At 37.2% G+C, this 16,566-nt stretch overlaps 1 protein-coding gene across 1 annotated transcript in view; it reads left to right on the top strand.

Moving 5' to 3' along the window:
* The first annotated feature begins 533 nt into the window (after positions 1-533).
* TMX4 (thioredoxin related transmembrane protein 4) overlaps positions 534-16,566 on the top strand; it is a 43,307-nt gene continuing 27,274 nt past the window's right edge. Inside the window, exons 1-2 of the mRNA XM_032604482.1 lie at positions 534-903; positions 8,529-8,644. Coding sequence (XP_032460373.1) covers positions 719-903; positions 8,529-8,644 — 301 coding nt within the window. The 5' untranslated portion in view covers positions 534-718. The remainder of the gene's footprint in view (positions 904-8,528; positions 8,645-16,566) is intronic.

The following is a 16,566-nucleotide window of genomic DNA, read 5'->3' as shown; positions in this document are numbered from 1 at the left end:
CGAGAAGTCATTTAATCGCAACTGGCACTATTCTTATTGACTCATTTTATCTGTTAGTACCCATGTTTTAAACGTTTTTTTTGTGAAGTTAACAATATTTTTGTAAAAAATACAATTGCATGGTCTAGTTTCATTATCTCCAATTAGGCAGTGCTACTTCATTATACACAGGCAAAGAGTACTTAAAATTTCCTCTCCCATTCAGTAAGAGATGCCCAACATGTCCTTTTGTTTTTCCATTCAGCAGTTTACTTGTAGTCCACTGCTGTTATTTTTGCTACCATTGAATAGGTGATGCATTTTTTTATTACTGGAGACGTTTCTCTTTAGAAAAAGCCACACGCACCAACCGCCCCCCCCACCCCCACCCCCCCCACTAACTGGAGCCCAGGCACACGCCGGGCAGGTTCTAAGTTAAGCAACAACGGCTCATCTGTTTATTTTCAACGCAGCGGTCAGGAGGGGGAGGGCGGCCGTTGCCAAGGCAACCGACGCCCCGGGCAACGGCGAGTCGAGCCGGGAGGGGGCGTGGCCTCCGCGGCCCGGGCCGATAAGAGGCGGTGACTGCCATCCCGTTCTCGAGCTGGGCTGGTCGGCGCGGTACGGTGGAGGCGGGGCGGCCCGGTTTTTCCTCGCACTACTTGGGAAGGCCCGGTCCGCAGGCCGGCCGTACCCTCTGCCCCAGACCCTGCCGAGGAGCCTCGCTCCGCGTCCCGACATGGAGGGCGGGCGCCGTGGCCCGCTGCTCACGGCGCTCCTGGTCGCCTGGGTCGCGGCGGCGGCAGCTGCGGAGGCGGAGGCCGGCCCGGAGCAGGCCGTGCTGCCGCAGGAGCGGAGCCTGGTGCGGCCCATGACAGCCTCCAACTGGACGCTGGTGTTGGAGGGCGAGTGGATGCTGAAATTGTGAGTGTGCCTGCCCGCCCCGCTCGCCACACGGCCCTCGCGGCTGCCGCCCTCTCCCGCTACCGCAGTGCCTACTGGGCTAGACCTCAGGCCGGGACCCGCCCAGCCAGCGACCTGCAGAGCTGGGCCAGGCCCCCGACGCTGCGCATGCGCGCCCGGCCCTCCGCGTTGAGGGCTGCGGTTGTAGCGCATCCTCTCCTGCCTGACTAGTTCCCTATTTTGAGAGGAAGTGTTTTAGGGATGGGTTGGATGAGCGGTTTACCAAGGGGAGGAAGGGGAACAGAGAAATCTGCAAGAAAGTCTCTAGCTTTTGATAAAAGTGTATGTAGAGGGGAAAGGGCTGTCATTCAGTGACGCTTCTGTACAGAACAAATAACGTAGCACTGACTAGGCAAGGTACTTGTTGAATGAATAATTGCAGCATGGTGAAGGGCAGACCAGTCTGTACAAAGTATCTCAGTCTTCATTTTGAAGGCCCGATGTCCTTGTGAAAGATAAACGGAAAGGTGGGTGCCTTTGAAGTTTTAAAACAAGATTGCAAATAAATGTTGATATTTGCTATAGTTTTTAGAGGTAGAGATTTCTGGGTAGGTATCATAACTTAATTGTGCTAGTGTCTTAAAGAAAAGGATATTAATAAATTGCCTCTTTTGAACAATAAAAGGTACATATTGGATAGTGCCTTGGCTTGAGGAGAGGTGGGAAAATGCAGTTTTGAGTTAGGAGCAGGGAAGATTTATTCATTATAGTTTAAAATTTAGGAAGGAAGTAACCATTCGAAAGACGGCTTGAAATAGGCAGTGGGCAGATGTCTCAATAGGCTAGAGAGACCATCGTGGGGGGCTTGTAAGGAAAATGGAGAATGGCTGAAGAAATAATCACCGAGACCACTTCTCCTTAGCCTGTGGTTTTCAGATGATACACATACTTGATTGCTAACATCTGTTAACTAATTTTACGTTGAGGACACAGACTTTAACAGAATTGAAATTTTCCTTCATTTGTCTTAAGACTAAATTTTGATTCTTTGAATTTAGATTGCAAACAGATTATTCTATAGACTGAAAACCTCAGGCCCAAAAGTTGTAAGTCACTTAGTAGATGACATTGTTCAAAGAACATAATGCACAGTACTGTTTCAAACAAGTATTTACCTTTTGGTCACAAAGCAGGGGATATTTTAGACTTCAAAGTAAAATGCCTTTGGTATCATAATAAATCAATGAAATTATTAAAGAGATCTGTAGACATGAAGCACTGATTAAAATTAACCAATTAACTACTTTGAATAGAGATGAGGTCATTTTCTATTTAAGAGAGAAAATTTTAAAGTAAGCATGACAGGACTGTCATGTTTGTAATAATTGCAAGAGTTTTAGAGAGATTGTTTTATCAGCTAGTAGTACAGAAAGTTGTTTTTTAAGTAGGTGCTTGTACAATGGAGGTTTTCTAGATGTCAGTTTTCTGATTAAAACTGAGTTTGTGTATGTGCATGATGAAGGTCAAAGCAGAAAAGACTTGTTATGTTTAATGGCCTTAACTCCTTTATAGTTCCTTTTGGAGTAGCTATGTTCTTATTTTTCTTTTTTTAAGTAAAAACTAAGAACACTAAAGCTCAGGTACGTGTAAGCCAAGTTAAGATTATAAACAAGCAACAGCCAACAACTCTTATGGCTATGTTGATGGTTCAAATTTTACTTCATAAATGTACAAGCTGAGGTGTAGTAATCAATTGTTGTAAGCTTGCTATGTGTCCATTGTATGGAGTTATGTTTGGGCTCTGGTTCAGGATGATACTTGTAACCGAAAGTAAGCTGTGTAGACACTTGAGATCTTCTTAGAAGTTCTCTTTTCATCGAGTACACTTCAGAGTAGGTTGATATGAAGTGCAGCTAGAAAGGAAAGAACCATTCCCTCCAAATTCCAGAAGCTAAGTGCTCGTCCTGAAGAAAATTGTGGCTCTTTATTTGTGATATTCCTCCTCCCTTTGACAAAATCCAACACTTAAAAAAAATAAAATTTATATCTTCAGTACCACTATAAGCCTACTATAAATTTCTAGAAATTCTTTCAAACATCTAGTAAGTTATCTGATTTTTTTTTTCTGGTGTCTATAAGAAGAAAACAAAATGTGTTAATACTTGCTCCCATGTTAGTACTTTGTTCAGATGAACTGGTCATAATAAATGGAGATTTTTAGGGATCCACAGGTGATGATATATTTAACTTCTCAAAAGAAGCAAGTTAGGAGTCTTTCTGATAATATTAAAATTTTAACATTACTTTGAATGACAGTTCTTTACTTGTTCATTTGTTTACATGCTACCTCTCCTCTGGGGACTTTTTCTTTTTGATCCCACTTCGTACAAAGTTCCTATAATACAATTCCTGGTTAGATTGGTATCAATAGTTTATTTTGAAGCACATAGCAGTGTTTGTCTGCTCTGAGACCTGAAAAGTCCTTAATGTAAAATTTAATTTGTTATGTTTTCTTTGACTGTCAAACACTTTTTTATATTCTTGCAATTGAATTTTCAATTTTTAAAAAAGCACTTCTCTGTTAAGGAGAAATATCAGCTAAAACTATATTTGCAGTAATTCACATTTTTATTCTGAAACCTTTTAAAACCTGAAAAATTCTCCCATTACTATTAACATTTTCTTTAATTCTGTGGATTTTTTATACACTCAGCTTTTCTCTTCTTATTTGCTTTCATACATTCTTTTATACTTTTTACCCCTGTTTCTGCCATGTCTCTATAATTGGTTTGCTGTGCTTTCTTCCTCTTAACCTCTGTTGAAAAGTTTGTCCTTTCTTGGGTTAGGGAAGATTATCTAATCTTTAAAAGGCCTTCTGATGTTTTCTTTTCTCTCTTTCCATTGTTTCATACTGTTCTTCTTTCAAGTTGCTTTGTAACCTTTTGCTGTTTTAAACACTTGCTTGGTTCCCATCATATCAGTGCTTGAGAATACTACTTTTGTTCTTTTGAAACACAAAAATATACAATATAATGCTGTTCTGGTGGCTTTTTTACCCCAAAGACATAAGTAGATATCTACAAAGCTTAATTTTGACCCACATACTTTAAACTGATATCTAGAGGAAAAATATGTCTTTGGGTTAAAATATCTAAAATATTTATCTCTAAGGCATAGAAATCTTTATAAAGCAATACTTTTTCTGACTTTGTTCTTGGGATGATCATGTTTCAAAATTGAAACTAGTCATCTGGTGATGGAGAAAAGCCTCATTTATTTCCTCTTTTAGCGTTGTTTTTCTAGTATCCTTCTTATACTTGGAGAGAACATCATTGCCTTAACTTGCCCATATCAAATAGTTATAATTTCTTGCAGTTTCATCGATAGTGGTGATTTGTTGATTGAATGTATAAGAGATAGTCATTAAATGCTTGTTATGTGTCAGGTTCAGGGTTGGGGACTTGGGAGGATGAAAGTGAATAAATTACATTTCTTGATCTCAAGGGACTGGCATGTCTGCTGGGCTGTGAAGGAAATAAGTAGCATAGGTAGCATTTGTTTATTTAGCAAATGTTTGTTGAATGCTTCCTCTATTGAGCATTCCTCAGTGGTTCTCACCAGGGTACTATTACCATTTTGAGTTGGACAGTTCTTTGATATGTGGGGATGGCTCACACATTGCAGAACCTTTGGCATCCCTGGCCCCTGCCCATAACATTCTAGTAGTCATGTGACATCAAAAATATTTAAACCTCCATCCCCTATACACACTTCCAAATGCCTCTGACTGGAAACCACTGCCTTAGGTACTGTTATGGGTAATTTAAAAGTATGCAAAAGAGGAGCTTATAGGCTAACATAGAAGTATTTGATTTCACATTGTTTCCACAAAGGGTAATCATCCACATCTTCTCCATCGTCATCATCATCACAGTAAATAGTTACATTGCTAACATCAGTGTAAGCAATTCAGAATGCCCTCTTTCAGAATTTGAGCATCCCAGAAATCTGGTGCAGAATTATTATTCTCATTCTCATTAACTAAAGGAGACGAAAACTTGGGAGGTTACAGCTTTAACCCATATCCTTAGTAAGTGGTGGGCAAGGCCAGAACTAGAATGCTGGCCTGAGCTTTGCAATCCCCAGTGCAAGCTGAGGAGAGTAGTTGTATAGTGGGGGAGCCTGGAGGAAGGCACAGAGCCTGGCTGACTCATGCTTACGCTTTCAACTGGCCTGCACCCTGACCCATATAAGAGGAGGCCTTTTCCCTATGGGATTCAGAGGTCCACCCATGACTTAGGATCTCTGTAATTTCTGCAAACTAAGAACATCGCTTTGAGTTCATTCCTGACACTCCTTACCATTCATACAGGTGCCCTGCCTTCTCTGTACCCCAACCACCCAGGAAAATTCTTTCTTGTTTGTATCTAGCATGACCTTATCATAACTTATAATCAATTTATATGTTTTTGTACTTGGTTTTTGTCTTACTCCTCCTCTAGATGATAAGCTTTTAAGTAGAGGAACAAAGTTTTTCCTCCTCCTGTTTACAGAACCTTAATAACTGTCAAGTTCTAGGTGTTCAATAAATACTTTTTGACTCAGTGAATGAATGAATAATAGACTTTAATTGTTCTTTAATAACGAGCTAGTATATCACTGAAGGAAACAGCTGTATATATTTTCTTAGGTACTAAGGATAATCACTATCACCTCCCCTTTGTTCATTGATGTAATAAATATTTACTGTGACCTAGAATGTGCCAGGCTCTGTTCTAGGTACAAGCAATGCACCAGTCACTGCCTTCATGGAGTGTTCATTCTAGTGAAATTTCTCTAGCAGGTGTCATGGTAGATCCTAAATGACTATCTTTTAGACACAAAAGAATACTAATGGTTTAAAAAGTTGCAACAACAATGGACCAGTTCCCACTTCTGAGACTCAGGGCTGCTTTATCTCCGTCACCAAAAGAATACACTAGGTTAATGGATGACCTTGGTACATTCCAGCACAATAAACTCTGATTAAATCTTAGCAATAATGGCATTAACAGTGCCACAGACCAGTGGGTAACAGCGACAAAGAAAATGGAGTATCTAAAATTACCTCAGTGGCATTTGCATATTTTGAGGGTCAGTTTCACCAAAATCCCTATTTATATAATAGTCTGTCTAGAGATTAGGGACTAGGATTTTTTAAAATGATGAAATTTGCATGATTTAATCATTACTGATATAGCAAATATGTTGTATACAGAAACAGTTGTATGCAGAAACAGTTCTAGGGAAACAAAGCAAAGAGGATCAGAAGTTAAACTGTACCTCAAACTTTCTTCCTTTCTTTTGGTAATGTCTTTCTTATTCCTACTGTCTGTCTCTCTGTCTTTCTCTGTCGGATCTTATTTTCCTTGGACATTTTTATCACACAAATACCTCCATCTATGTTCCTGCTCTGTGTGGTCTGAGGTGACTGTCAGCAAGTCTCTCTGAATCTGCCTTGTTGCCTTACAACAGTGAGGCCATAAGGTTCAGATGAGCTAACGCATCATAAAAATGTCTCTGAAACCAGGCGTATATTACAAATGTCATTTACATTAATGATTTTCTTAGTATGTGCCTGCTTTAAATGTGTCGTCTAATCTTTCAATAACATTCTAAGGTAGCTGCTGTTATTATCCCATTTTATAGTTGAGAAAGCTGAGGCATGGAGGGATTATTAACTTGCTCAAAGACACATGGTTAATTTGTAATTGGTCTCTCTGATGCCTCTGGCAGAACTCTTATCCAATATATTGAAATGCCTATTGAAATGTACTTAATAATAAAATGTTCCTTTTTTCCCTAGAGTTTACCAACTGCTTGCCAGTTTCATCTGCCATTTGGATATTTAGAAAATATGTAGAAAACAACTATTTTCTCAGATGAAGAATATAATTTTCTTTAAAGTTTGTTCACTTATATATTCTGCAAACATTTATTGAGCACTTACTCTATACCAGGATGTACTTTGCCTTGGAAGTGTAGGTATACAGTGTTTATAGAAAAATCCACATTCAAAGATGTCATGTCAGCAGATTGTTCTTGGACCATGTTCTCTGGTCCATGTCTCCTGGACCTCAGGGATTGGCCAGTGAGCTATAATGGGAAGATTAATGACCTTTTAGAATGATCTTGGAATTGGCTATACTAGTCTTTTTTTTTTGCGGCACACGGACCTCTCACTGTTGTGGCCTCTCCTGTTGTGGAGCACAGGCTCTGGACGTGCAGGCTCAGCAGCCATGGCTCATGGGCCCAGCCGCTCCGTGGCATGTGGGATCTTCCCGGGCCGGGGCAGGAACCTGTGTCCCCTGCATCGGCAGGCGGACTCTCAACCACTGCGCCACCAGGGAACCCCTATACTAGTCTTTCTTAAAGATAGAGCTAGAGAGGGCCAGCCTTCTACCTCTTCTCTTTGCTTCCATCGTATTCTTCCCTGATCCATTATCCACAGAACTGCTGGGTGCATTTTACAAAATGTGAATCTGATCAGAATTCTCTTACCTCTTTAGGGCTAACCATGGAGCTTCAAATAGAGTGCTAACTCTTTATACAACTTTAGTTAAATGCTCAGTGCTCTGCACCTTCACACACATTGTTCTCTCTGCTTAGATTAGAATGTTCCTTAATCCCTCTCTGACTGTTACTCCTCCTTTAGATCTTAGCACAGTTGCTTCTTTCTCTTTAGGCCCTTCTGAGATCACCCAGCATCTGAGTGTCTCTATACCATCTTTTCTATACTCATATTTGCCACCTGGTTTGTAATTACCTCTTTGGACTGTATACTCCCTAAGGAGAGGAGGCACATCTGTCTTGTTCACAGCTATAGCCTCAGCTTCTTGGTTGGTGCTCAGTTCATGCGTATTGAATGAAAAAACTTAATGTAAAAAGCAGAGTTCTGATTGAAGACACAGGTTCTTCTAATTCTTAAGTGTCAGGTAGAGTTTGTTTAGCCTATAGCTTCTGCTTTCTTTCTCGAAATGGTTCAGAACTGCCACAGATCTTTGGAAATGACTCACGTCTTGGGGACCCACTAGCAGATCTTGTGGTCTTTGCTCATCAGATTTGTAGCTTTGATGGATTTGAAACTGGTTTGGCTAGTTTAGGGGCACCCTTGTGAAAATTGTTCTCCTTTAGTAGCACTTTCAAAACAGTGTGCACCCTCAAATATCAAAAACTATCTGGAAAGTGATAAAATTTGGGTTGATTGTAGCAATAACATTGAAATAAAATATTTTAAGTATTATAGTAATTTGTGAAAAATCTTAAACTTTGGCTAATTTTTTCCCAGGGAATTGATATTCCTCCTGGAATATATATATAAATATATATATATAAATATTATATACTTATATAAATAATATAATAATATAATAATATGTATTTATAATATATAAATAATATATAAATATATATTCATAATATTTATATTAAATTCTAGGATGGAAATGTGCTTCTGTTTTTCGTTGTCTAATGACTTTGGGAAAACTTGCTTTTGTGTCTCCCTTTAGTTAAGAATTTATTTTGTCAATTTAAATACTCTATTTCTCTATTTTGTTTTACAGATATTTTTCATGTATGTATATTGATTAGCTATTATTCTTTTATAGTTATGCCCCTTGGTGTCCATCCTGTCAGCAGACTGATTCAGAATGGGAGACTTTTGCAAAGAATGGTGAAATACTTCAGATCAGTGTGGGGAAGGTAGATGTCATTCAAGAACCAGGTACTGTAAATGTTGAACATTAAATGCAAAAGTTAGTTGCTTTTAATTTTAATTTTTTCAAGCATTCAGAAAAGTTGGAAGACCAGAATATTGATTACCCATGAACTGACCACCTAAAATCAAGATAATATTTTAGCATATCTGCCATCTGTCTGTGTTTGTATTTACACATACATATGTGTATATATTTATATTTTTATTATTTTTTTGCTGAGTCATTTGAAAATAAGTTGCAGACATCATGAGACTTCACTCTTCAATACTTCAGCATATTAAAATCTCCCTAATTATTTCCCACATGACTTTTTATAGTTTTTTAAACCAGGATCCAATCATGGTTCACCAATTACATTTGGTTGTTATGTGTTCTTAGTCTCTGTTAATCTAGAATAGTCCTCCATTTTTTCTATGCCATTGATATTCTGAAGAGAACAGGCCAAGGATTTGCCTAGATGTTTCCTTATGGTGACATTTAACTTGTTCTTATATTTTCTGTAATCTTGAACTTCAGTATAAATGCATAATTTGGATTAGACATTTATGGAAAGGTGACGCTGTGACTTTATATTGTATCCCATCGTAAGACATGTACTGTCACTATTAGTGATGTTGAATTTGAGCATTTGGTTAAGGTGATGACACTAAACATCTCAGTTGTAAAGAAAAGACCCTACTTTGTAGCTGGAAAGTAATCTGTGGGGTGATACTTTAGACTTTTAAGATCTGTAATGATCTTACCTGAATCAAATATTTTATTAAGAGCTCCAGAATGGTAAATTTCTAATTCTGTCACCATCTACATTTATTAGTTGTTAATGATATAATTTTTCAAAAGAGGGAGATAAAGGAGACTTTAATTCTGAAAAGATACAGTAAATTTGTATTTATAGTTTAAAAATAACTTTATGTAACTTTGTGTATTATATATAAATTGAGAAAAGTTGGGTTTTTATGATTTAAATCTCAAATTTGACTATTTTAAAACTTTATAAGTAATTGTTTTCTTATCTATATTTAATTTCTACCTATTGCATCCTTTCACAAGGGGGAAAAAGATGGTAGGTGTGGAAATGTAGCTATTCCTTCTCTGTAATAACTGAGTTCAATAAACACAAAATAATGAATTACCAGTTACTGGGACAACAAAATGAATGGTGTCCGTTAAGATCTATGTGTTGACAAACCCATGGAGAGAGATTTCTGCTACAAGCCATGAGTCCTCAGGCCTCAACCTTTTTAAGCATTTAAAACAAAACCACTTCTGCCTCTCTGCTATTTAGAGATGGACAGTTATAGTTATTAGTTCATGATTTGGGCTATTATAATTAGTTTTCCTGCTTGGAGGTCAAATCATTGCAATGACATATCTGTGGTAAACTTGTTTTTGTGTTTTTAATAGTTTGAGTCCTTGTTAATTTGTGGGCACCAGACACATTTTATGATGAGTTTCTTAGACATGCAGCCGACCTATTCTCATTTCAGCCTTTTGGCATACCTGCTGTGAATTCACAGCATGATTTGAATTAAACGAATTAAACAGTTAGCTTTGTGATGGATTCACAGATCTAAAGTCTAACTGAATACTGTCTTTCCTCCTAAAATGTAGACTTATAAACTATTTTTCCATTGTGAATGGATGAAATGCTTTTTCGATAATGAAGTAAGAGAAATTGATTATGACAAAATATATTAAAAGCAAATTTATCATTGACTCATAGTATTTATATAAGTGTAAAACCTTTTCAAAGAAGAAGAAAAAAAGTCTTTGGTCTGATGTCCTATGAAACTAGTGAAGAAACAAAGTCCAAAAAACAAAATGTGGTTGTTTTGTGTCTTAGTATTTTTAAAGTAGAGGCTCTAGAATTCTTTTAAATGATAACAACTGAAAACCTGTAACTGATAGGTAAAAATTAGGAGCCAGAATTCTACACACATGACTGAGTGGCCTAGAGAATATTTCACTTTAGATTATTTTCTGTTTATAAAACTTTTATGTTTATAATTTTACTTTAAATTACAAACCTCATGCTTTCAAATAATATTTTAATAGCATTTAGAAATAATATGTTTATGCAACCAATTTTTGAGTTGATACCATGCACCAGACCCTGTTCTGGATAGCAGTGATACAGACGAATGATGCAGGTAAATAATGGTGCAGGTGAATAAGGAAGAAAAGACCTGGCTCCTCATTGAGCTTACATTCTAGTGAAGGGGATAAACAATCACAAAAGAAAACTGGGAAATAATGTCTGGTGGTAGTAAGGTCTATGATGAAAAAGAAAGCAGGGTAAAAATGTAGAAAATGGTGGGAGCCGCTATTTTAATAGGATGTCCAGGGAAGGGCTGTTTGACTGTAGGTCTTGACAAATTAAGGAAATGAATTTCAACAAGGTTTAGGGGAGGAGCATTCCAGGCAGAGCAAACAGCATGTGCAGGTAGGAGTACTTGGCTTATTTGAGTAACAATATGGTAGCTAGTGGGGTCCTTGAGACAAATGGGACTGGAGAAGGAGCTAGGGACCAGACCATTTAGGCTGTTGTTGGCCATGGCAAGGAGTTCAGGTTTTATACCAAGTATGATAGAAAGGAAGCTACTGGAAGGTTTTGTGCACGGGAGTGACATTATTTGATTCATGTTTTAAAAGTATTCATTTGGCTATGTGAAAAATTGTCTGTAGGAGGTCGGAAGTGTAAGCAAGAAGAGAAGTTCAGAGGTTAATGCAATAGCCCAGAGTGGAGAGGATGGTGGCTTGCACTAGTAGCAGCAGTGGTAAGTGACTGGATTGGAGATACGACATTTGGGTGGAATATCCTAAAGGATTTCCCAGTAGATTGGTTGTAGCACTTGGTGAGAGGAAAGAAGATGGAGGAGACTGAAGGAGGATCAGGTTTGGGACAGGGTTTAATTTGGAGATGTTTCATAGAAATCCAAATAGAGGTGAGCTAGAGATAGGCATTTAAGGATCATCAGTGTAGATGGTATTTGAAGCAAAGGGACGAATTGAGATTACCTAGGGAGTGTGTGCAGAGAAGTGTTCTGTGGATTGAGAACTGGGGCATTACAACATTTAGAAGAAAAGAAGTTCAAGCAGCAGAAAAGGAGAAGCCAGTGAAGCAGGAAGGAGATGGAGAAGTATGGGGTCCTAAAAGCTGAATGAAGAGAACATGCCTTATGTGGCAAACCCCTGGGGCAGCTTGTCCCTATTCTTGGAAGCTATTTAAGTATTTACTTCATTTTTACAAAATCTTACCTCCTGAATGAGTGGGAAACCGTCAAAATGATATTATTTTCCCCAGGGCTGAGCTCTTTACTAGATATTTCTGTATACAGATTGATATTTGGGTACAGATCTGCATTACTGTATCTTTCATCAGGGCTGCTGTGCACAGGAGTGCTAGTTAGGGATAATTTCATTTCTTTTTTAAAAAGAAGGGAAAGCAAGAATTTTTGAGGTGTTAATGCATACTCTTTAGTTATGCCTGTAACTGTTCCATTGGTATCTCTAATAAGAGATTTTTTAGGTATTTGAAATAGAAAATAAGATTTCAGGATTATAAAGACACTGCATTTTTACAGCTGAGATGTAGAAGTCAAGGAGAGCACAGGCCTTAGATTAGATTGCATTATATTGCCTGTTTAATACTGCATAGGCCAGATGATGTTTCAGTTGAGTTGACTTTGGAAAATTAAATTCAATGAGTATATACTTGAACCTTCTGTTCCATGCGGATGAGCTTAGTTGTCCAGGACAGGAAAAGAGCAACTGCTCAGAGAACACCCATTGCTGTTGCACTAGATGAGAGGTAAACCAGACCCTTACCGTGGTCAAGAATAAGTGCTGTCTTTAAAGCCACTAATTTATTATAGAAGACAATTTAGTTTACTGTACTTTAGTTAGTATTGATATTTTAATTTTATAATTGTAAAACTTAGTCTTTTGTATTCTATTATACTGACAACTTTATTTCAATTTCAAAGGTAAGATTAGTTCTACTTTTTTTTTTAAATTGTTTTCCTTCTACTTCTCTTTTTGGTGATAATAACTAACTGTGGAATATTACTCAGCCATAAAAAGGAATGAAATTGGGTCATTTGTAGAGACGTGGATGTACCTAGAGAGTGTTATACAGAGTGAAGTAAGTCAGAAAGAGAAAAGCGAGTATCGTATAGTAACTCATACATGTGGAATCTAGAAAAATGGTATAGATGATTTTATTTGCAAGGCAGAAATAGAGACACAGACGTAGAGAACAAATGTATGGATACCAAGGGGGAAAGGGGTGGGGAGGGAGGAATTGGGAGACTGGGATTGACACATATGCGTTATTGATACTATGTATAAAATAGACAACTGCTGGGAACGTACTGTAAAGCACAGGGAACTCTGCCTAATGCCTGGTGGTAACCTAAATGGGAGGGAAGTATGAAAGGGAGGGGATATCTGTATGTGTATGGCTGATTCATTTTGTTCTGCAATGTAGGCTAACACAACATTGTAAAGCAACCATACTCTAATAAAAATTAATAAAAAAAAAAAAAACATTTACCAGCATTTACTTCAGCCTGTAATTGTGTTAAGCACTTACATACATTTTAGCTTCATTACAATCCTAGGAAGAACAAACTATTTATATATTATTACTCATAAAACTGAGGCTCAGAGAGGTTAAGTAACATGCCTAAAATAACAGCTAATAAATGATAGAACAAAAGCTAGTAGCTGTCCCCATTTTCTTAATATTAAATTTAAATAATTTCTGTTGTGCTTTTGCATATGAAATTAGTTCCCTGCCATAAATTTTATTTCTCTAATCTTTAATTCTTCTTTTTCTTTTGCTATATGTGTTTAAGATAAGCTTGCTAATAAGAAATTAAAATTTTTTCTGCATTTTGGATTATTGTCATTTTATGCTGCAGTGCAGTCTTCATTTTAAAGTGGAAGTTACCCTTAAAGTATAAAAGGTACCGTAGAAATTTTGGGATGTCTCCTTAAGTATTTGAGGTGTGCTTGTTTCTTCCATACTTTCTGAAGTTTGTGTCAGTGAACCATTATGCAAACCTTGAAATGAGCTGCTGCCCTGTTTTAATTCTTTACTATCTATACTTGTTTTTAAATCATAAAGCCACGACCTTACATGGTGCTTCTGTGTTCCAAGGTGGTCATGGTTTAACTTTTCAGGTGATGAAGGTCTCCCTTAACATTTCATAGTATCAGTATTAAAAATTAGAAGACATTCATATCAAAAACTATAAATTTCTTATACCCTTTAATGTGGCCATTTGGGGAACAAGTGTGCTGTTGTACCGTCTAGCCTGAATGAGAAAGATGCAGAAATCTCAGAGACCATCCATCACTGTGTTTCTTTTTTATTTTCGCATTGATTTTCATGGGTGCATTTATTTATAAAATTTTAAGTTATGTTATCCAAAATAAGGCACAATTTCCAAAGCACTTAAGACTAAACTAGTGTTTGTTACATCCTCTTATTTTATTCTAACTTCGAATCAGAGATTTAAATAAAGAAATTAATAACATTTATTAAGTACCTATATGTCAGACCCTGTTTTCTATGTGCTATATAAATATAAAATCACTTAATACTACAATACTGCAAGATAGAAATTGTGATGCCCATTTATAATAAGAAAACTAAAGCCCAGAGAGTTTAAATTAACTGTCTCATATTAAAAACTAAGAGGCAGAAGTGGAGTTTAACCCCAGGTAAGCTGGCTCATGAATCTGGAAATTCATATTGTATAATTTAATGTGTTTTATGAACTATTTTTTTTTATACAGCAGGTTTTTATTAGTTATCTATTTTATACATATTAGTGTATATATGTCAATCCTGATCTCCCAATTCATCCCACCCCCGCCCCGCAGTTTCCCTCTTTGGTGTCCATACATTTGTTCTCTACATCTGTGTCTCTGTTTCTGCCTTGCAAATGGTTCATCTGTACCATTTTTCTAGATTCCACATATATGCGTTAATATATGATATTTTTCTCTTTCTGACTTACTTCTCTCTGTATGACAGTCTCTAGGTCCATCCATGTCTCTACAAATGACCCATTTCGTTCCTTTTTATAGCTGAGTAATATTCCATTGTATATATGTACCACATCTTCTTTGTCCATTCGTCTGTCAATGGGCATTTAGGTTGCTTCCATGACCTGGCTATTGTAAATAGTGCTGCAGTGAACACTGGGGTACATGTGTCTTTTTGAATTATGGTTTTCTCTGGGTATATGTCCAGTAGTGAGATTGCTGGGTCATATGGTAATTCTATTTTTAGTTTTTTAAGGAAGCTCCATACTGTTCTCCATAGTGGCTGTATCAATTTACATTCCCACCAACAGTGCAAGAGTGTTCCCTTCTCTCCACACCCTCTCCAGCATTTGTTGTTTGTAGATTTTCTGATGATTCCCATTCTAACTGTGTGAGGTGTTACCTCATTGAGTTTTGATTTGCATTTCTCTAATAATTAGTGATGTTGAGCGGCTTTTCATGTGCCTCTTGGCCATCTGTATGTCTTCTTTGGAGAAATGCCTATTTAGGTCTCCTGCCCATTTTTGGATTGGGTTGTTTGTTTTTTTAATATTGAGCTGCATGAGCTGCTTGTATGTTTTGGAGATTAATCCTTTGTCTGTTGATTCGTTTGCAAATATTTTCTCCCATTCTGAGGGTTGTCTTTTTGTTTTATGAACTACTTTTAAGACTTTGTATAATTTAATGTTTTATGAACTACTTTTAAGATTTATTTTTGGGCTTCCCTGGTGGCGCAGTGGTTGAGAGTCCACCTGCCGATGCAGGGGACACGGGTTTGTGCCCCGGTCCGGGAGGATCCCACATGCTGCAGAGCGGTTAGGCCCGTGAGCCATGGCCGCTGAGCCTGCGCGTCCGGAGCCTGTGCTCCGCAATGGGAGAGGCCACAACAGTGAGAGGCCCGCGTACCACAAAAAAAAAAAAAAAAAGATGTATTTATTTTTTATTTATTGCCATGGCCAATGATGACCAAGATCACATGAAGGATTTTAAGGAACAAGTTAAAAATACTGCTTTCAGTGATACCTAACATTTATTAGAAATCCTATTTATTCTGATAAAAATAAAATCTAAATAGAAACTTGAGGTAGCGATGGGATGCTATTTGTTCATTCTACTTTAAAAGGCCATATAAACAAAGCATAATTCCTTAATACTGTAACTCCTTAGATAAAATTTTTGAATGGTCATAAGAATCTCTAGCTAGGAGAGAAATGAGATGAAACTGTTTGCAATAATTATTTTAAGCTTAAAGCATATAATAGTTTAGGATTACCAATGCTTTTTCCCCTAGTAATTAAGCATTGGAAATTTATTAAAAAATACCCTTGTTCCCCTGCTGGGCTGTATTTCCAAACAATGTTAGAGGTGAACATGCTTGTTAAATCCTCAGTGGACTTCTCAGGTCACATGTGTTTTTGCAACTGCCAGTACAGCCTTTTTTTTTTTCCCCCCAGATGTACAATGATAAGTGTATGTAGTAAATGTTTCTTTTTGTAAATTGATTTTTATTACCTTCAGAATACTATCTTTTCTTTTAAGTGCCATAGGGATGTTTTAGAGTCTTCTTGGTTTGATATCAGAAAAAAAATAGTAATTGTTTTTTTGGAAGACTCATCATTAATTAATAATTATTATACTGAATATAGGTTTAACTTATAGAATGAATATAAGCAAATTTCCCGTGTTATTAAAAGTAAAGCTTCAGTGTTTCAAATTGCAGGTGAGACAGGAGAGATGTAAAATTTGAGCCACTTTATTTGAATAGCTGTTTGATTTTGTCCAGATTGTTCTTCAATGGGAAAAGCAGAAGTTTTGAGAAAGGTGAAAATAATGTCTCATTTTTCCATGCTGGTCAGAGATAGCCTTCAGC

The sequence above is a fragment of the Phocoena sinus genome, chromosome 15 (genome assembly GCF_008692025.1).
Source record: "Phocoena sinus isolate mPhoSin1 chromosome 15, mPhoSin1.pri, whole genome shotgun sequence".
NCBI classification, from domain to species: Eukaryota; Metazoa; Chordata; class Mammalia; order Artiodactyla; family Phocoenidae; genus Phocoena; species Phocoena sinus.
Note: the sequence above shows the minus strand (reverse complement) of the source record. Positions and strands in the feature narration are given on the sequence as shown.